This window comes from Anolis carolinensis, chromosome 6 (genome assembly GCF_035594765.1).
Source record: "Anolis carolinensis isolate JA03-04 chromosome 6, rAnoCar3.1.pri, whole genome shotgun sequence".
In the NCBI taxonomy this organism is placed as follows: Eukaryota; Metazoa; Chordata; class Lepidosauria; order Squamata; family Dactyloidae; genus Anolis; species Anolis carolinensis.
Window position 1 is genome coordinate 58,057,729 of NC_085846.1, and position 22,067 is coordinate 58,079,795.

Consider the following 22,067-nt stretch of genomic DNA (forward strand, 5'->3'; position numbering starts at 1 on the left):
GCGCTTCGGTCCATTTGGCATATAAACATTACATATAATATAGTTTCCTGACCAATTAATATTTTAGCTGCAATGATTCTTCCCTCTTGGTCTTTAAATTCCTCTGTTGGTTTTAATTTTTCATCTATATATAGTGTAACTCCCTTTTTTTATATATCTAACGAGTGGAATGCAGTACCTAATTTTGTATTATTTAAATGATTAATATGTTTATTAGCAATATGTGTTTCCTGCAAAGCTGTGCTCTCATATTTATTTTTAATTAAATAGTTAAATAGCCCTCTTTTTTTAATTTGAGAATTTAAACCATTGATATTGTTCGAAAAAATCTTTATTGAATTTAAAAAATTACTCATGTGCGGCTGCATCACTCGTTACTTCCTCCTCCTCTTCCGACACTTCCTCCGATTCATTGTCATTAAACAGGGACGTCTGCATCTCCTTTGGTGAGTCATGTCTTCTTTTCTTTGGTTGTTTTGGATTCTTCTCTAAACTTGATGGTTGTAGTTTAGATTTTTGAGATAAGTCCTTTTTTAACTTTCTATAAAATTCATCAGCTTTTTCTTCCGATTTTATCCAGACTTTCTCTTCTTTGTAGGTCAACATCAGGCCCTCCTGCCTCTCCCATCTGAATCTGATTTGCAAACGTTTTAACTCGTCCGTTAAAAAGAAATATTCCCTACGATTGTTCAGAGTTGATTGGGGAAATTCTTTATAGATCATAATTTTCTTTTCCTTGTATGTAATCGGGTTCGATTTGGACCTCCTAAATATTTTTTCCCTTGTGGAGCGTTTGACCAGATGTACAATTGTGTCTCTGTCCACCTTATTTTTTTTGGTGTAGTTTGTATAGATTCTGTGGACTGTATCTATTTGACCTGTGGCCTCCGCTTCAGAGCAGTTCATTATTTTTGCTATTATTTGCGCAGTGACTTGTTTAATGTTTTCTTTTGGATCTTCAAGTATATTTCTGAATCTTAGTTGATAGTCTGTTTCATTTCGTTCTAGCTTCTCTTGTATCTTCTCTAATTTGGCATTTTTAAATTCCATCGCATCAATTTTTTTTTGTAATTTCATCAGTGTTTTCTCCAATTTGTTATTTTGTGATTTTAATTCAGAAATCTCTTGAGCATTATTTAAAACTTCTGATTTGATCATTATTATCTCCTCTTTGATTTCTCTCTTAAGATCTGCCATATCTTCTTGTATTTGTTTTTGTTGTATATCCTGTTTAGTAGCAATTTCATGTACTTCTTTCTGGAGGAGATCTTGTTTAGCTGAAATATTCTGTAATTCTCGTAGCAATTCCCTCCAATTGGAGTCCTCCGGAAGAGAGTTCCTCCTCTGCTGCATGACTTTCATGTCTTTTATTTCTTTATCATTTTTTCCTCTAGGTGTCATCATTTTCCTTTCTCCGTCCACTCAATGTGTATGGCAAAAAAGAGGGGGGGGGGGGTTTGTAGAAAATAAAAAGAGGAGAGAAATACTTATATCTTTGCCGCCTTCTGCCTGTCTTCTTTGAGACCGTTTAGAACTCTTCCAATAGACTTGCTTTGCTCAGCCTTGTTTGTTTGTTAATTTATTTTTATATTTGACCTTCTCGGTAGCCTCTTTCTCTAGCACTGACCACCTCCGGTGAGTACACTGCTGTTTCCGCCCGCCCGGCGCTGCAGTTACCTCACTCCCGGCGTGCTGTTTCCTGGAGTGTGTGTGTCCCTTAAAGGAATCCCCCCTGCTTCCTGTTACCAGGAGCAGATCTCGCAGTCAGCTCAAGTTGCGGACAACTCCCCAACTCTCGCGCGACAACTTGTGGGATGCGTCTCTTAGACACAACACCTCCCACCGCCGCCTCTTTCCAAGGTCAGTCTTTTGTTTGGTGAATATTGAGCTTTCCACTCCCTTCCCCCTCTCCTTTCCTTCTGCTGAGTTGCCCACAATAACAGTGGAGTTACTTCTAGTTCCCCACGTGGAGATTTTCCCTTATCTTTGGGGAGCACATTGTACACTATACCACCCCCTAAGCTCCTCTCGCCTCAGCCCCTTTTTGTAGGGGGCAGATTTTCTAGGAGCCGATGTTGTGGAGTCACATTATTATGTTAAGCAGGCAACAAGGCACTGTAGATGTTGGCCGTTCTCACTCTTTTACTATGAATTGTGTTCTCCTTTAATCTGCAAGATGCGTGTCAGTGGCCGGGCTTTCTGATTAGAGACCCACTCTTTCAGATCTTTTAACCCTTTTTAGTCCTCTTTTCTTTAAAGCAAACCAGTTCCTCTTAGTAACTATATTTATTATTAATCGTTTTAATCTTTTATGTGGAAGTTAATGATTCAAAATATTACTCACATTCTTATCCGGCCCCCCGGTCGCCGGATATTTTATTTTCTTCCAATCTTCATTTCTTTTCTTGAAGTGAGCGCGGCAGATGGCTTGTGCATTATCTGCTTCCCAAGACGCGCCTTGCTTGCCGGAGCTCCCGGACCCTCTCGAACCCCCACTCTTGAGGAGCGGAGGAACTCTGGGGTCATCGGGATCCTTATCGGCTTGGCAACCCCCCTCCCGCTTCAATCCGCGTAGAGGGGTTGGGTCCACAACCCCAACCAGCGCGACATCGGTCGGTTCGTCAGAGCCCTAACGAACCATGTCCACCGCCATGGGCACTCACCCGGAAGTGCAGTAGAAGCTTTTGCAGTCATCTTGGCAAGGCGGATTCAATAAAGTTTTCCATAGCGACCAGCTGTGTGAGCCTATCTTTGTGTCCTACACCTTCCAGGAATGGACATTAAGCTTCTACTGACCTTACACCCGGAATGGGTAGCAGCAGAGCATGTTAAAGCCCCAAAGTTGATAAAACAGTTTTATACAAAGTTTCCCCATAAACCTGGACCATGATCTCGAAAGGGGGGGTTGGCCTCTCTCTCTCCTTCTTCTTTCCTTCTCCTGGCTTATTCTGTTGTTGTTGTTATTAGCTTGTTGGAACTTTGTGTCTCCCCGCAGGGTCGTCGTCCGAAGGGGGGAGTCATGTCAGGATGCAAGAAAGAACAGCATCCTCAAAGCTGTTCTTTTCGCAACCTGACTACAAGAACCATCAAATCACATATTAGGAAATCCTGTGAATTGAGATACAAACAAGGTGTTCTTCTTTGTGTTCCCTGTGCTTCACACAACTCTTTCTCTTTACCTCATGTCCTTCTCTACTTCCCATCACTTTCTTAGGTCCTGTGTTTATCTTCTCAAAAATTGTTCCTTGAGTAAGGTGGAAAGTCTCACTATTTTATTGTCATAGAGGGTGTCTTTTTTTGTTTCAGAGAGTTATATAATGCCCAGCAGTGTTTAATTTGTTGAGGGACTAAAGTGCAAGCTTTGAAGAATTATGCTTCTCATCAGGGCTGGCCCGAGAAAATTTTAATGATTAAGCGGGGAGCGAAAATTGCGCCCCCCCCCGCACTGCGGGAGGTGTGGCCTGGCCTCCCACGCTGCTCGCCTTGGCCCCGCCTCTGGCGCAGCGTGGGAGGTGGGGTCAGGGTTGGCCCCGCCTCCCACGCTGCTCACCCTGACCCCGCCTCTCGCGCAGCGTGGGAGGCGGGGTCAGGGTGAGCAGCGTGGGAGGTGGGGCCAGGGTTGGCCCCGCCTCCCGCGCTGCTCACCCTGACCCCACCTCCCACGCAGCGTGAGAGGCGGGGCCAGGGCGCGTAGGCCGGGAGGCAGGGCTCCGCCCAGACGGGGCCTTGCCTCCCGCCCCACATGCCCTTGCCTTTTTTTCCAGGTGGCCAGACTGCAGCGATTGCGGCCTGGAGGAACCTCCGCTGCAGTCTGGCCACCTGGAAAAGGCCAGATGGGCGAGGGTGAGCAGCGCAGGAGGCGGGGCAACCCTGGCCCCGCCTCCCGCGCTGCTCACCCTGACCCCGCCTCACGCAGCGTGGGAGGCGGGGCCAGGGCACGCTGGGCGGGAGGCGGGGCACCGCCCTGATGGTGCCCCACCTCCCGCCCAGCGCGCCCTCGTCTAGCTGGCCTAAGTTGCTGGACGCAGGCGCAGATCGCCCAGCCGATCTGCGCCTGCGTCCAGCAACTTCCGCGCTTTGCCGTTTGGTACGGCAGCGGCGGCGCTACGAGGTGCTGTCGAGGCGTCGACAGCGCCCCCTAGTGGCATGCGCCCGAGGCCACGGCTTAACGGGGCTCATAGGTTAAACCGGCCCTGCTTCTCATCTATGGTTGAACTTGTGGCAGATGTCGTTTCAGGTTTCTGAGCAAATGGTGGCTTGTAAATCAGTCATCACTAAGCAATGATGAAAGTTAAAATCAGTTTCAGTGGCAATGTGCTTTGGACTGAAGCAGCTGTCGATACCAAAATCTATCTTGTCTCATACTATTTGTCCCTCATTGTTAGCCCCAAAGTCTACTGAGTTTCCAGTAGCAAGAAGTTAGGTGCTTTCAGTGCCAATAGTCTCCCATAAATCCAACTAGAAACCAGGTAAGGGTAAGATCTTACGTCTTGTATTTCTACGCATCATTCCAGACTGAAAGTTGGACATAAAAGATATATTGAGAACTCAAGATCGATGTGTTCTGAATCAGAAGAAAAAGCCGAAGCATCCCAATAGACCCTTACAGGAAGATGTAGCTTTTGCTACATTACCGACATTTGGCGCAACCACTATGACCACCCACACCCTGGCCTCCACTTTCATAAAACCTGTCTCCAGTTGCAGAATGGCATTGGGGATGCAGTTTGGTACTTGCAGGGTCAATCTCAAAATTTTTGATTGTATAAGCTGGGGGGGGGGGGGGGGGATTGGAAAAGGGGCCTAGCTAGACTCCATACATGAGTCATGCCACTGATTTGGCTTCCAATAGTTTGAGTGCTGCAGGTATGAAGTGCCCCCCTCTTGACTTCATGTATTTTAGAATGGCAAATGTGCTCCTTCGTGCAGACCCGGTCATATGGTCTCCATGGGCTCAGTCCCTCAGCAATGAGATAAATGTGGGAGAACCATACTAACCTCAGTAATAATCTAGAGAGAAAACTTATTAAATAAAATCTAGCCCAACCCCTTAAACAGTATCTCCTACTTTTTCAATTAAACTGTTGAATTGGCTGTTGGCCTGCATGGCTCAGTATTCTCTTGAATTCTGGCAGGGAATTCCATAATAAAAATGTAGAAAGCGCAAAAGACTTTATTTTGAAATTGGCATTTGTTCCTGAACATTTGATGTGTGCTTCAACTATGACTTGTCATTCTGCCAGACAGAAAGAACAGCTGCTGGATGAAGTGGGCAGCTTTGTTACCTTCTGGTTGAACACTTATATGTGAGAAGGGAACTTGAACCAAATGATAAACAGAACTAAAGTGCATAAATTTACACCTGGTGCTCAGTACAGTGAGAAAGAGAGAATCAATAACCATGGCAGCTAAAGAAAAATGTACTGAGAACAAATTTACACATATATTTTTAAAGATCAACCAGGGGGGCCCTGTTGTAGAATTATTTCAAATAAGTCCCTTAAAGTAAGTTTCAGGCCCAATATTTAAAAGTAGATACTTGATACGGAAATGTATTGCATTTCGAAGGAAAATGAAGGGAACCTATCATATATACTAATGTATGTCAATGTCACGCATCCATTTTTGCCAGTAGATTCAATCTAACAAGACAGGATCAAATGCACAGGAAAGAGGTGAAAGAAAGGAGGGGAGAGGGAGTTTTTTTAGCAGGACTGGTGAAATGATTCTCCATGTTGCCCTCATCCCCCCTCCTATTGCATTCTGCAGGGATAGCTTCTGTTTCAAATGCAACTCCTATGAATGAGTTGGACAGAAATATCAGCTTGGGCATGGGTAGTTTCCAATGTTTTTCTGTACTGAGGCCATGAAGATGGATTACTCATTAAAACTGGGACAGTGTCCAGTTGGAGATCAGATCATATTTACTTTTTCCTAGATCTTCCTCTACTTTTTCTGTTATGTAGATGAAAACGGAGGAGCCTTGCATTATTATTTTTCTTCTCAGCGTCTGAAGGAACAGAAAACAGATTTTTCTAGCTGTAGTGAAATGGGCATATTATATACTGTTGGATTAATGTTAAAGACTTTTTAAAAGCTACAGTGAGCAGATTTTCCATTGCTCTATTAATGACTTCTGAAATATAGAGATACCTGGTAGTCTGTTTGTGGCAATACTAATTTTCCTCCTACCAAAAAGTCTAAAATGCATCATGCCACCTTTCAATGCATCCCACTGTTCTTCATGTGATACATACAGCCCCCTAGTTATGAACAAGATCAGTTTTGTAGGTTTGTTCTTAGGTTGATTTGTATGTAAGTCAGAACAGGTACATATTTTAAGTGCAACTCCAGCCAAATAGTCATGGGTAGCATAGGGAAGGCTTAACACCCCTATGGTGTTTGTTTTGCTGTCTGTACCCCTGTTTATAAGATTTCACCTCACTTTCTGTCCCTGTGAGAATTGGATTTTGAAAAATGTGGCTTGTTGTGGAAATAAGGATTGGTGATAAAGCTTCAGTGGAAACACCTTTCCCCCATGATAACTCTTTCAGGAGTAAATAAGGAAATCTTGGGGGTAGATTTCTCTCACTTCCTGTTGTCTCAACCCCATTCTTAACTATGACTTGTTTGTAAGTCGGATATTTGTAACTCAGGAGCTGCCTGTACCTTTGCAACGGAAGTAGAAAAGCCAAACTTTATTCTATGCTGCTTTTCTTCTAATTCATTTTACAATAATAGGGGAGGTCATTTATTTGGTTTACACATACTTCCGATAACATGCAAAGCTGAATGTAGGTCATAAGACCAAAATATCTTCACATTATTTCTATGATATGTTTGTTTGTTGTTAAATGATCTGTGCCTGATTTGAGTCTGTGAAACTTTGAAAACTGGTTTCTTTTCAAACTTTTGGTTGGAAAAGTGAAGGTATTATAACAAAATGGATTTGGGGTCTGGTTGTTTGTTTGTTGTTGTTATATGCCCAAATAAGACTGCCCCTACAATGTTTCCTGGTAATGTTTTAGTGAAACAGCCAAAATGAGTGTCTCATCGATTATAAGCTTGGCCAGGGGACATTTCTCTCTTCTAGCTGGAAAGTTACTGCAAACCTGTTTGGTCCTACAGTAGAGTTGATGTAAAAGGTACAATTGAAACAGCTGCTGTTTTTGGACAAATTGAATGGGCAAGCTTATACTTGCTTGGTTTCCCCCACTGAGATAGTATGTGTGACTTTCCAAAGAACAGAAAGAGAAATTAGATGCTCTTAAACCAATATTCCCTCAATTTTCTAAGGCGCCTCTGTGGTCAAGACCATGGAAACTGTAACTTTTAAAAACAAGTTTCAAAAAAACCCAGATTCCAATAAGAGATTCCAATGACTTGAAAGGGCCAGAAACATTAACAACTTTTTCTTTATCAATTCTCTTCATTTGTCTTTCCAAAGATATTGTCATTATGACTTCCTAAAGAGACAAATTGGCAGATTGCTTGAAATACAATAAAATCCATAAGATGAACCAACCAAAATTGCACAAAATACACCATGCAAACTTTCAAAGCTCCATTAGTGTCTTCATCAGGCAAATATATCTATCTATCTATTATCTATCTATCTGCGTTTTTGATAGTATAGGGAAGGTTTGATAACAAAAGGAAGATATAGAATACTTTTTGTTCTGATTTGAACAAAACATGAATTACACACACACAAGAATGGGAATAAAATGTTGCAGTTGCTTTTGACAATTGCCAATCAGTAGTCCAGAAATGTCATGCGGATATTTTTTTCAAAAAGGAAAAAAACCCAAGAACTACCACATCATCCTGACATATTTGCCAGACCAGAGAAGCATTGGTTCTCTGGCCTGATCTAAAAATATAATGTAAGCCCAAAAGCACTTATCTGTTGAAAAACGAGAGAGCTAAGTGGTGTCCTTCAGTTTTTACAGTGAAAATTTGCTTTATGTTTACTCCAAAGTATGTTCCATTATGTTAAATGAAATGTACTCCCTTGGTATTTAAAAGCATCTAGCCATGATTTTTGCTTTTCCAAACTCAAAATGTTGAATGTTGCTGTATTCTTATAAAGCTGGCAATGTAGGGTAAAAAAAAACCCTAGTTATGTATCTTTTCCAGATGGGATCATATATTTATTTGTACAACATATGTTGAACTAGGGTTTTAGTTTGTGGGAACGAAGTAAATATTTTTGTCACAAATCTTGTAAGTGAATCCTCCCATCCCATATGCTACAACAACATTCCAAACATTTTACTACAGAGATGAAAATGTGCTTGACAGAGCACCCTGAAAGATAGCAAAAACTAAAAATGAGATTTACATTTTCTGAATTCATGAGTTCAGTTGAATTGATAGAAAATCAATTGGACAGGATCCTTGGAGAGGTAAGAGCTACCATATCTATTTTAGATCCTTGCCCTTCCTGGCTGATCAAACAGGCCAGAGGGGGACTGGCAGAGTGGGTGAAGGTGGTGGTCAATGTCTCCTTAGAACAAGACAAAGTTCAAACTTGCCTAAAGAAGGCAGTTGTGAGGCCTATAATTTAAAAACCATCCCTGAACCCATCTATAATGGACAACTATCAGCCAGTGTCACACCTTCCCCTTCTGAGCAAGGTCTTCGAACGTGTGGTGACCTCCCAGTTCCAGGAATTTCTGAATGAAACAGATTATTTAGATCCATTTCAATTTGGTTTCAGACCTGGCTATGGAACAGAGACAGCTTTGGTCACCTTTGTGCTGTGGTTTTTAACCTTTAATATGTTTTGATTCATTTTAACTATGATTTTTTAACGCTGCTTGTGTTTAATTCTGTTTTAATAGTTGCATATTTATATATTTTAAAATGTATGCTAATGCTTTTATGTCAAGCTGCTTTGAGTACCCTTTGGGCAGATAAAACGGGATATTATTATTAATAATAATAATAATAATAATAATAATAATAATAATAATAATAATCTGGACAATTTGGACAGAAAAACAAGAAAACTCATGACCATTCATCATTCCCTGCACCCTCGCAGTGATGTTGACCGGCTATATCTGCCTAGAAGATCAGGGGGCAGAGGACTCTTACAAGTAAAACAAGCAGTCAAAGAAGAAGAACATGCCCTGGCAGAATATGTCAAGCAAAGTGAAGAACCTGCTTTGATTGAAGTCAAAAATCAGAAACTCCTCAAAGCACAGCAGACAAAAAACCAGTACAAGAAAACCGCACTACAAACTAGAGCTGACAGCTGGCACAACAAAACACTGCATGGAAAGTTCCTTGACAAAATTGAAGGAAAAGCTGATAAGGAGAAGACCTGGCTCTGGTTCACAAATGGGACCCTGAAGAAAGAGACAGAAGGCCTGATCTTTGCAGCCCAGGAGCAAGCCATCAGGACAAAGGCAATTCAGGCCAAGATCGAAAAATCAGCTGATGACCCAAAATGCAGACTGTGCAAGGAAGCTGACGAAACCATTGATCATATCCTCAGCTGCTGTAAGAAAATTGCACAGACAGACTACAAACAGAGGCACAACTATGTGGCCCAAATGATTTATTGGAACTTATGCCTCAAGTATCACCTCCCTGCAGTAAAGAACTGGTGGGATCACAAACCTGCAAAAGTCTTGGAAAATGAGCACGCAAAGATACTGTGGGACTTCCGAATCCAGACTGACAAAGTTCTGGAACACAACACACCAGACATCACAGTTGTGGAAAAGAACAAGGTTTGGATCATTGATGTCGCCATCCCAGGTGACAGTCGCATAGATGAAAAACAACAGGAAAAACTCTACCGCTATCAGGACCTCAAGATTGAACTTCAAAGACTCTGGCAGAAACCAGTGCAGGTGGTCCCGGTGGTGATGGGCACACTGGGTGCTGTGCCAAAAGATCTCAGCCGGCATTTGGAAACAATAGACATTGACAAAATCACCATCTGCCAACTGCAAAAGGCCACCCTACTGGGATCTGCACACATCATCAGAAAATACATCACACAGTCCTAGACACTTGGGAAGTGTTCGACTTGTGGTTTTGCGAAACGAAATCCAGCATATCTATCTTGTTTGCTGTGCCATACAACGTCGTTGTGTTGATAATAATAATAATAATAATAATAATAATAATAATAATAATAATAATAATAATATGTAGAAGCAAGTTGAATTCAAACTTATAGAAGGGCAAGTGCTTCTGATAAAGATTCAACTTGATTTCTGGAAAAGTGAGTCCTATCTCACTAACCTTTGAGAGTACTTTGAAAGTGGACAATAGTGATCTGGTAGTCTTTTGACAATGTCTTTCTCCATAGGATCCTGAGAAAACCGATGAAATAAGAAAGGGTCTGTCATGGATTACTTATTACATGGCACAGGCAGTCAGTTCGCATGGTGCAAAAATGATGATGATGATGATGATGATGATGATGATGATGATGATGATGATGATAAGAACAATAAGAATAAGAATACAATACCTTGAGTTGAGAGTTTGATTCATTCTGTGACCAAACTATTAACTCAAGTTGCCCTTATCTCATAGTGATTAATCAATTCCATCCAAACCGAGGTAAAAGGTAAAGGTTTCCCCTGACATTAAGTCCAGTCATGTCTGACTCTGGGGGTTGGTGCTCATCTCCATTTCTATGCCGAAGAGCCGGCGTTGTCCATAGACACCTCCAAAGTCATGTGGCCAGCATGACTGCATGGAGCGCCGTTATCTTCCCGCTGGAGCGGTACCTACTGATCTACTCACATTGGCATGTTTTCAAACTACTAGGTTGGCAGAAGCTGGAGTTAACAGCGGGTGCTCACTCCGCTCCCCGGATTTGAACCTGGGACCTTTTGGTCTGCAAGTTCAGCAGCTCAGTGCTTTAACACACTTCGCCACCGGGTCTCCATCTGAACCGAACCTCCCCCATTATTTCTAAATTGTTTTTAAATAAGAAAATGTACTTTATAAATAACAAATAATGTATAAAATAATGACACATAATAAAAGAGAATGTAAACAAATAAACTTGCTTGGTTCTATCCAGCCACTGTGGCAAAGTAGCACATTCACATGCAAAAATAAACAAAGAAAGATCTACTTTAACATGGTTGAAACAAAGTTGTGGCAAGAAAGCACAAAATTAAGAGGCAGAAGCATCATTTTCTTCATACTGTACAGTAGGCTTGAGCGATCCATGAAAAAATTGATTCTAAACTCGTTTCAAAAGTAGGGGGCGCCAGCGTTTCGTTTCTGATGTCATTTCCAAATTTTGCCCTCAAAATTTTTCAAAATTTAATGAAAATTCGTTAGTTTCAAAAGTAATTCGTTAATGGCGGATGCGCATGCGCAATAGCCAGATATTTCCAAGGTCGTACTCAAAGGGCTTGGCAAATATACCCTTTTTTGAGATGGATCTAAATCAGGCATGGGCAAACCTTGGCCCTCCAGATGTTTTGGACTTCAACTCCCACAATTCCTAACAGCCAGTATTTGAGAACACAGAAATGCTGGACCACTCTAAAAGCCACCATGTCAGACTACACAGAGAAGCCACTGAAATCCACAAGAAGCACATGGACAATTTCAACAGAAAAGCTAAAATCAGGACAGTAAAAGAACAACACCCAGAAAATGGGAATTCCAGACAGGAAACAATCAGGGCCAGCTAATACCTCCCAACAAAGGATTCCCCCAGGTAGGAAGCAGCCAGGCTTTGAAGCTGCAAGGCTATTCAATGTTAATCAAGGTGACCAATTGCAACATTCACACTTGCCTCCCACAGACAAGAGTTCTTTCTCCCACCCTGGACCTTCCACAGATATATAAACCCCACTTGCCTAGCTTCGCACAGACGTCAAAACCTCTGAGTATGTCTGCCACAGATGTGGGTGAAACGTCAGGAGAGAATGCTTCTGGCACATGGCCATAGAGCCCGGAAAACTCATAGCAACCCAGCCAGTAGGCTGTTGCTGAACAACCTATGAACTTTTAGCATTAAAGGAAAAAATGCCCAAGATTTTATCTCTTAATACTGTTGGCATGTCTGGAGAAGAAGAATAGAATGCTTCTATACCAGGCAAGGGCAAACTTTGCCCATGTCTGGTGTTAGGAATTGTGGGAGTTGAAATTCAAAACAATCTGACAAAAAACTGAGAGCTGTAGTTTGGCATGGCACTGGCTCTCTTCTGCAGGGAAGGCTAGGTAGGGACTTTGTAAAACTACAACTCACATGATTACATGGCACTGAATCTGTTGCAAGTGAGCTGGTGCCAGATTCCTTTCTGGGAGCAGGAGCTGTTTTGGGTCTGGCGTCTCCTCCTGGAGATATCTCTTAAAGGGATATCCTCTGGCTCTTTAGAAAGGCTCCACAGGCTCTGGGGTTTCCCCTTTAATCCAACTGCCTTAATGAAGCAAAACCAAACGGGAAGGCTCCAAGGCAGGGCAAGGAGGAGCAGGCATGGCTCTTTCTTCTCTTCTCTCTTCCCTTCTCTCTTCTCTTCCCTCCCTCCCTGCTTCCCCCCCCCTCTCTGTGACCTCTCAGAGAGAGAGAGAAGCAGGGAGGGGAGAGAGAGAAGGGAAGAGAGAGCAATGCGGAAGGCTTCTACTGAGCCGGTGGTCCCCACGCGGGGGGGGGGGGGGGGGCGTCTCAATGGCATTTTTAAAATGCTAGCAGATCGATGGCCATGCCTCTCCCTCCCTCTTCCGCTCTGATTGGCTGAGAGGCATGCCAACATGGCTTCTCCTCTCAGAGGGGCTACAGCTACATCCAAAGACATCAGAAACAAACGAAAAAAAGTACTTTTATTATTCAAATTCGTAATATTTGTAAGGCAGTGAGCAGATGGTTCAAATGTCAATTCAAAAGTACTTACGAAACGAATTTTTAACGAATTTAACGAACTAACGAAAAATTTGCTCAAGCCTACTGTACAGTACTAATTCTAGCTTCCCTCTCTTTCTTCATACCAGGAATCTCCCAAAGTGGTCAAAAGGAAAGCAGGAAGCAATCTCCCAACGCGGACAAGAGCACGAGGCTTACAGACAGAGGCATGGGGCTGCTTCCTTGAAGCCATGTACTCCCACGCTAGCATTACTTCTCATGCTAGCATGTAGGCTTGAGCGATCCATGAAAAAATTGATTCTAAACTCGTTTCAAAAGTAGGGGGCGCCAGCGTTTCGTTTCTGATGTCATTTCCGAATTTTGCCCCCCAAAAAATTCGAAATTAACGAAAATTCGTTATTTTCTAAATTAATTCGTTAATGGCGGACACGCATGCGCAGTGGCCAAAAAAACAGCACGAGGGGAGATTTTACAGGACTCTCCCGCCCTCATTTTTTGAGTGATCTTCTTCAAACTTGGTACAGTGGTAGAACACATTTAACACTGATAGCTCACCAAAATTTGGAACGTTTCCCTTATCCTCTGATTTTTGGCGAATTTTCATAGCTTTTATAATAAACCATTTTTTAATAATTGCAGAAATCTGTTCCTGGTTTGAAAGTCTTATTTCCTGTTTCATTGGGTTATCTTTACTGTGAAAGTCATTGTTCTACTTCAGAAACTTTGTTTTTGTGGCTGAAACTTTGTTAAATTGGTGGACCAAACCATAATATGTTCCATCCATGTCGCTTGTTGCTGTTATAGAACTGTCTTAAATTGTTTTTATATAGATATTGAGACTTGTGGAGCAATACTGGCCAATACTGTTGACCATACTGGTAGAGGGATTCTGAGAGTTCTAATTTAAAAAAGCACATTTTAATGGCCTGGACTGATTTCCCACATTACTTGGCTTTGTTGCGAACTGCTTTGAGAGAAATTAGAAACAAAGCAATATATAAGAAACTGTGAATATACCCATCTTTATGTTGATTGGCTAGCTTTTTTTGTGCAAGGCCATCACACTCAGCTATCAATATGTTCCTGACTCCACTTCAAAAAAAGAAGGTTGTGAAAACATTTGTTGTATTCTAGTAACACTGTTCTTTGGAAACAGTGAGAAAAGAGAAATAAAAAGGAGCCACCCCTTGATTTTCCTTGTTATAACTTTCATTACTCTTGATTGAGTAACATTATTGTAAAGATGTTCCTTGGTTCTTTTGAACTTTTATCCAGAGAGTGGATGTCTGTGCAGATGTTGGTAGATTTTAGATTTCTGTTCTGGGCTGACTCTGGATATTTGGATATGTGTAGATTAGCTGTAGAACATAGAGTAATAGATTAAAACTACAGGGAAAATTGATTCCATTAGGATGAACTTCCCACTTGTAAGAGCTATTAAACAGTGGAATATGGAATGCAGTGGAGTCTTTTTCTCTGGAGGTTTTTAAACAGAGGCTGTACTCCATTTCCACCCCCCCCCCCCTCAAACTACCATCAATCTCACAAATTTGTTGTGTGATTTCAGCTTGCACAGGAACCAGTGTGTCTAGTATTCCAGAAGGCCAGGTGAGACATTGACCAGTTGAAGGCAAAATCAGATGTTTGTATCTCAATGACCAGAGAGGATATCAGTGGCAAAAGCACTCCAAAGAACAGACACACCACAGTTGCAAATACATAGCATATTTATTACATTGACAGCTATTCCAGACTCCCACCCTAGCTTCTGATTGGTCTAGGAAGTGTCTGACTGGGATCCGCTCTATAGTTGATCTCGATTTCCCCTCTACATCATCAGTGGTTGGTCCCTTTAATAATTGTCATTGGATTATTTTGAAGAATATGTCCGTTTATTGATCTGCCAATGTGAGGGACTATCAGAGAGGAATGCAATGAAGCAATTGATAATGAGCTTAATATTCTAGATCCAGTAGATACAATGGGGTTATTCCAGATAAACAATGTGTGTTTAAGGTGATACTTGTCTCAATGGGTATCATAAGGATGGTTTTGACTTGGACCGTAGGAGAGGACATGTTCTTAGAGACAATGCAGATCGTATCAGGTGAAACAGGAAAACCTACGCAAGCCCATTGTGTTTGCTCTGAGTCTCCTAGATGATTGCAAAATTATTATAATAATTTGGAGGATCATTTCCTGAAGTCCGAGGTATGGAGAGGCCATGGAACAGTCCATGGAAATTCATGATTATTACAGAGCAAAGGGGTTGCACTGTGTGTCCCAATGGAGCCACGCTTTGTAATTCATAATTCTTCTGAGGTCTAATTTCTCACTAATATAATGCTCCTCAAAACTAGGAGTCTTCAGACTTTTTAAAGAGAGGATCAGTTCATGGTCCCTCAGACTGTTGTTGTATTACAGTTTGAGGAAAAAAATGAACAAATTCCTATGCACACTGGAAAGGTCTTATTTGTTGGGGGGGGGGGGGATATGAAAGAACAATACAATATGTTGTGAGTGTTTTTAAACTGAAGAAAAAATAGAAACAAATTTCTGCATTATAATTAAACATCACATAGTATTTTGAAATAATTTTCAATCAAATTCAAAATAGATAAGAGAGTTAAAACATGTTCTTTCAGTTAGCTCTTAAGATGAACACCTTGCTAATACCATCTTTATTCTGAATAAGCAATTAATAGGCAAAACCTTGAAGCTTATCTGGCAAGACATCAATCAGGCATAAGAGTCAACAACAAGGTGTTTTCTCGCCATTCAACATATTTCCAGAGAGACACAGCTGCCCTACGGCTATATTTCAATTATTATTTTTCACCAGTTTATTGCCTCGAATAATTGAGCTCTGGGGCTGTATGCACAGCTACGAATGGTAAACATTTGGATAGCTGATAAAAGCAAAATGAAATAGTTATAAAGTGTTTGTTATTGTCATAAAGCCTTCTAGATACAGACTGTTTTTTCTTTGTGTCATGTTTCATTCAATGACTTCAAAAGATGTATCCCAGTTGAAATTGCATTCCCATGGTAATGATTGCTTCCTACGATGGTTTGATAACATTGAAAGATAATGTTTATCTGTTAAAAAGAACTATGTGTTTCAGCCTGTAGATGTTATAAAGACTTTTTCTGAAAGAGGGGGGAATTATCCTGGTTCATTTTGAAAAAGTCAACAGAATGGATTTTACATTGAAAATCTTGCTCGTCTACACATCAGTGAAGAAAATGAATTTCTCTGCTTCTATTTACAAAGATGTCTGGAGTTTTCCCATATTTTTGCTAGCTGTGCCTCTGTTCAGAAGATTTCACCTCACTGTCTGTTCCTGTGAGAATTGGATTTTGAAAAATTTGGCTTGTTGTGAAAAGAAGGATGGGTGATAAAGCTTCAGTGGAGGTATCTTTATACCATAAAAACTCTTAACTTTGACTCATTTGTAAGTTGGATGTTTGTAACTCGAGGACTGCCTGTATGCATAGATTATGCCCTACTGATTTCAGTGGGTCTGTTCTAAATCTGGACAGACAAAGCTACTAAACCCCTGGGAGAAAATGATGTCAATCCTAATAATCTATAAGCTGAAAAGCAATTGATCAGGTAAGGGTAAAGAAGGAACTGTTGACTCTTCTCTGTTTCTGCTGTCCTCTAGTGGCACATTGTTGGTGATAAAAGATGTGAACGGTTCATTGTTCAATGGTCCCAGCTACTTCTCTGTAAGGGAAGTAGTATATTTAGATATAATTTGTGGCCCCAATCAGTTCCATTGCCCAGTGCATTTAGGATTATTATAATTGAAACATTATGAGAGAAATTATACTGTTCAGCCGGTATTACCCCACCTGACATCCGTTGGGAAGTAGCAGCCAACAATGAAAGGACCAAGGCAATGACATCTCTGGCCCATCCCCTGTTCAGATATCAGTCAGATAAAGAAATAGCTTTCTAAGATCTTCAGAGATACTTGCAGGAACACTTCAGCAAGTAAGAGTCCAAAAGTGGCAGGCTAAAATCCAGAACCTCAATCCATGGCTAAAACCGGATGAGAGACTCCCTCCTGAGCACACAGAAGACAGGGCGACCTGGAAGGCACTGAACAGACTGCGCTGTGGCACCATGAGGTCCACAAAATGGGGCTACAACGTGGAATCCAAGACATGCGAGTGTGGGGACCACTTAACCAAACCACTTAACTACAATGTGGTCTGAACCCTGCCACATGCACAATGGAGGACCTTCTCGCAGCGACCCCAGAGGCACTCCAAGTGGCCAGATTCTGATCAAAGGACATTTAGAATATATTATTATTATTATTATTATTATTATTATTATTATTATTATTATTATTATTATTTTATTCTTGTACCCCTCCTCTATCTCCCCGCAGGGACTCAGGGCAGCTTACAAATGCAAATGCCAACTTTTAATCTTTGTGTTTCTATATACATTACAACTGTACTCTCGGTTTTGCTTCTGCTACAATAAATAAATAAATAAATAAATAAATAAATAAATAAATAAATAATTGAAACATAATGAGATGTGTTTTCTCATTAACAACGAATATTCCTCAATGACAATAAATTTGCAGAAATGTCTTGGGGAAGACAGGGGTTAGAAAGGGAAAGCAAACTTTTAAGCTCATTATTAGCAATTTATTTATAATACAACTCCTTTTAACAAGAACGATCACTTTGTTTTCTTTAAAACACATGTAGAACACATTTTTTAGAATAGCTAAAATGTCCTTCTTATTTTTATCCTGATTATATCTGAATGCTTAAAACCCCTAACTGTGACCTCTAAGACTATAATATAAAATATACATAGGCCCTCATACACATAAAAACATTGTAGAGAGCTGTAGATCCATTGTTCTCCACTGCTAGAACAGGTGACTGGTATTTCAAATGAATCTGTGTTTTTATCTGCTATAAAATGTGGGACATGTAACCTAAAGTAATTCTTCTCAGATAGCCAGTTTTTTTTAAAATGAATTAATGGAGGATAGCCCCATCAAAGTCACGGTGGCTAAATTGCCATATATCAGAGAATACCATGTCTTTGAATACAGTTGCTGGGAAGCAACTATGGAAAAGTTTGACTGCACTCATGTCCTGTTTGTGGGCTTTTCAGGTTTATCTGAAATGGAGCCTCCGATGGCCTAGGGGATAAAAGCCTTTTGACTTGAAGGTTGGGTAGCTGACCTGAAGGCTGCCAGGTTCGAATCCGACCCGGGGAGAGCGTGGATGAGCTCCCTCTATCAGCTCCAGCTCCATACGGGGACATGAGAGAAGCCTCCCACAAGGATGGTAAAATATCAGAAACATCCGGGCGTCCCCTGGGCAACGTCCTTGCAGACAGCAAATTCTCTCACTCCAGAAGCAATTCAGTTGCTCCTGACACACACAAAAAAGGTTTATCTAGTACTGTGTTTTAAACATTCATATATCTATTTTTGCTTTCAGAATATATATTTAATTACTTTTTTCAAAGGAAGTATTTCTCATATTTTTCTAAATAACTTTTTCTAAATATTTTTACTTGTCTTTGATCTATCTTGTCTAGCTTTTCTGGTTTAGTGCCAGGGAATCATCAAACAGATTACAGATGGTATAGATTCATGTTGCAGAGGACACCGTGTCTGGCAAAGAAATCATTTTTAGATATTAATATTTTGTTTTAAATAAAAAAGCATACAGAGCGATTCAGCAAATGCCTCTTTATAAAAGAAAACAAGAATTCCAGCTACAAATATGAAAAGCACAATAATACTTGATGAAACCATATACAAGCATATCACACAATAAGAGAAGGCACAAATGAAATCAAGATGAAATTCACAGTAATATTAAAATAACTTGCCTGGCAGGGATCAAAGATAAAGGCAGTTGCTTTAAAGATAGAGAACGAATGCCAAGGAAAAAGGTTTCCCTGAGAAATTGTGGCAAAGGAATACTGGCAGATAGCATAAGCATCACTGATGCCATAGAGATGTTGCCAGAAACGGTATCTTTCATGGCAAACTGTTTCCTCCATAACACGAAATTCCATTGAGGACACGGACCCAGGCCATCCCATTGTGAGCTTCTTTGCCTATTCCCTGTGTTCCTGGTGTTCAGTGCATATTCTATGTGTATATCAACGTAAGTTGCATATTACTTTTAGGAATGCGAATTCACAGTTAATGGATATGTGGTACATGTTATTTGAGTCCATCATCCTAATAGGCTATCACTTGTGGCTGAGTATGATTGTCTTCCAAGGAGAAAGTCCTGGTGGTGGGTCCATAAGTGACTGTAGAGACCTATTCTAGATCTCCACGGTCTTTCACAATGAGGACATAGATTTCCAAATGGAAGGTGATCCCAACAAGGGTTTTCTTGATGCTCTTCCTCTTTGCATGCTTCTCCCTTTTACACTCTAGTCATGCCTCTTCGAAATCCATAGCACTGTTGGTAACAGCTGACCTCCAGTTAGAACTGCTGCTTATGGCAATCCAAATATTTTTGAACTACAATATAAAAATAAAATTGCTGATCATTGACTATCCTGGTTGAAAACTGGAATCTAACAGCACCTGGAGGGCCACAGCTTACCTACTTCTTCTCTAAGTCTTTCACTTTGAACATGGGTGAAAAGAAACTGGCTCTCAAAATAATAAGACATGGAGCCTCCGATGGCCTAGGGGATAAAAGCCTTGTGACATGAAGGTTGGGTTGATGACCTGAAGGCTGCCAGGTTCGAATCCCACCTGGGGAGAGCGCGGATGAGCTCCCTCTATCAGCTCCAGCTCCATGAGAGGAGCCTCCCACAAGGATGGTAAAACATCAAAACATCCGGGCGTCCCCTGGGCAACCCAACCTTGAAGTCACAAGGCTTTTACCCCCTAGGCCACCGGAGGCTCCTTAGTATAATAAGTAAAAAAGGCAATAAAATAACATTTTAATTTTTGTTAAATAGAACACCTTATCCTGAATTTATTGTGCAACTTTGAAAATACACAAGACTTCTGATTATAAGTAGGATGTATGTTCATAGGAACAGCATTCTTATGTTCAGAGTCAATATGAAGGCAGACACAACTGTTCCTAGTAGAACTTTGCAAAGCAGTAACTTGAACTGGAATATACTGAAACAACTATGCATGCATTTGTTCCATGCACAAAAGCGATAGCAGAAGCACAATTTAATAGATAATTAGATATCATCCAAGCTAAATGGAATATCAGAGGCAAAAATATATCCCAAAGTAGCTAAAAGAAGAACGGTTATTTGATAATATGATGTAATCATTCATCATTTTTAAAACTGACATTTTTAAAAAGAAGTTTTTAAAAAATGTTTGAGTAAATGAAGTTTCTATTTAGCTACATATAAAGTGCTAAAGTTGGGAATGCACTGTTAGAGACACATGGAGCAAATCTGTTTCCCTTTTGCTTCTTTCTTCAACCACTCCATTTAATTACTCTACTTATTAGGAATAGAACCATCTTGCATGTGATTTTGAGGCATACCTAAAGTTTGAACAATAGCTTACATGCCTGCTAGAAAATTTTGAGAGTTGCAGTATTACCAAGTAGACCTTTGCTGAAAAGCAATTTGGGGAAAAAAATTGTTAGTTAGAATTTCATACCCAGTTTCATACCCAATCGTCTTGGTATGCAGCCTATCATGTGAATGAGTTCCCTGATTTTCAACAGACCCACAAATGTCTGTAAGATATTAAAACTATCAAAAATACTTTATATGGAAAAAATTATCACAGTCCAACACAAGATTAAGCAAACAGATGTTCACTGTTTCAAAGGGTTTAGACAAGCTCACTATTATCATTTACAAGCCACAAGTTGGGACACATAGTAGATGCTTTCCTGAAATACTTTGAACTAGATCTGTGAATATTTGCCAACCTTTTTTTGACCAGGGACCACTTGACCAGGGACCCCTCTCCAACATTAGTACCAAAGGGGTTACAAATCAGGTTTTGGTCAACTTTAGATTCAGTTTGTTTATTTGGGATACCGATTCAGAAAACTGCATCTGATAGACCACATCCGATACAGAATATATGCCATCCAGTAGACACCATCTGCTTGCCCACAGAAAACCATAATAAATAATCTAGAGCTGATGTAGTTTATCCAATACAATTTTCTGAAGCAGCACCCCCAAATAACCCCAGGAACAGGCCTAGAAACAAAGATACCAAGAATTTTTTTTTTGGTTTGGTTGTACTATTATCCATAGTAGTAATATGGACCATATTTTAGTTCTTGTGGACAAAGGGTGGTCCATAGACCATAGGTTGGGAACCACTGTTTTATATCAACAATGTCACCATTATTTATGATTTAGGTAACAGTATCTGTAATACAAATGGTATGTTAGAATGTTAAATTTTGACATCTTTTATAAAGACATGTTCTAGTTACAATTGCGCAAACTGGATGCATAAACATTGCAATGTGTCTCAAAAGCATGGACAGGCCCCAGATCTGACCAGCAGTGTAGAAGTTCAGCTTCTGTTTGCGTAGAACATGCTTTAGCTATAAGAGTATATAGCGAATTCCTGATTCTCAATAGACAAAGAATTCTCATGAGACTTTTACTTTCACCCTGCAGATTCAATGTGGTCTTTGTAGTAATACACAATCTTTAAATATATTCTGGCTTGGATAGAACCTGCATCTCTTGTCCTTCTGTTCTCTCTCTGAAAGTCCCCAGATTTCCTGACCGCCTTCTTGATCTAGAGAACAAAACATATTAAAATGAATTCACAATGTGCAGGCAGTGAATATTTTAATAGAGAGAGAAAATGTGACAAATTTTTATAAATAAACAATTATACATCAAAGTTAATCCTAATTAGAAGAGAATGCCAATTGTCATTACAAATAGTACTTATTTCACTAGAGCAGTGATGGCCAACCTATGACACGCGTGTCAGCACTGACACGCCTAGCCATTTTTGCTGACACGCTGCCGCATGCAGATTGATTGGATGATTATATCTTTTGTAGCCAAATTTGGTGTGATTTGGTCCGGTGGTTTTGTTGTTTACCCCATGGGAATTATACACATTAGACATTACATATATATGTATAATATATATATTTCTAAAAAGGTAATGAAATTTCGGCCTAGGACAAAACAAGAAAACTACACATCCCAGGAACACTAAACTTGGCAGCACAA

General features: G+C 40.5%; 1 protein-coding gene across 2 annotated transcripts in view; it reads right to left on the reverse strand.

The window, feature by feature from the left end:
• Nucleotides 1-18,576: 18,576 nt before the first annotated feature.
• Nucleotides 18,577-22,067, reverse strand: part of npsr1 (neuropeptide S receptor 1) — a 122,161-nt gene continuing 118,670 nt past the window's right edge. The window contains exons 9-10 of one of the 2 annotated variants that reach the window (XM_062984360.1): nucleotides 21,555-21,618; nucleotides 18,577-19,383 (exon numbers count right to left, since the gene is read on the reverse strand). In XM_062984360.1, the coding sequence (XP_062840430.1) occupies nucleotides 19,297-19,383; nucleotides 21,555-21,618 (151 nt within the window). In that variant the 3' untranslated portion in view covers nucleotides 18,577-19,296. Of the gene's footprint in view, nucleotides 19,384-21,481; nucleotides 21,619-22,067 lie in introns of both variants that reach the window. The other variant, XM_062984361.1, reaches the window with a different exon arrangement.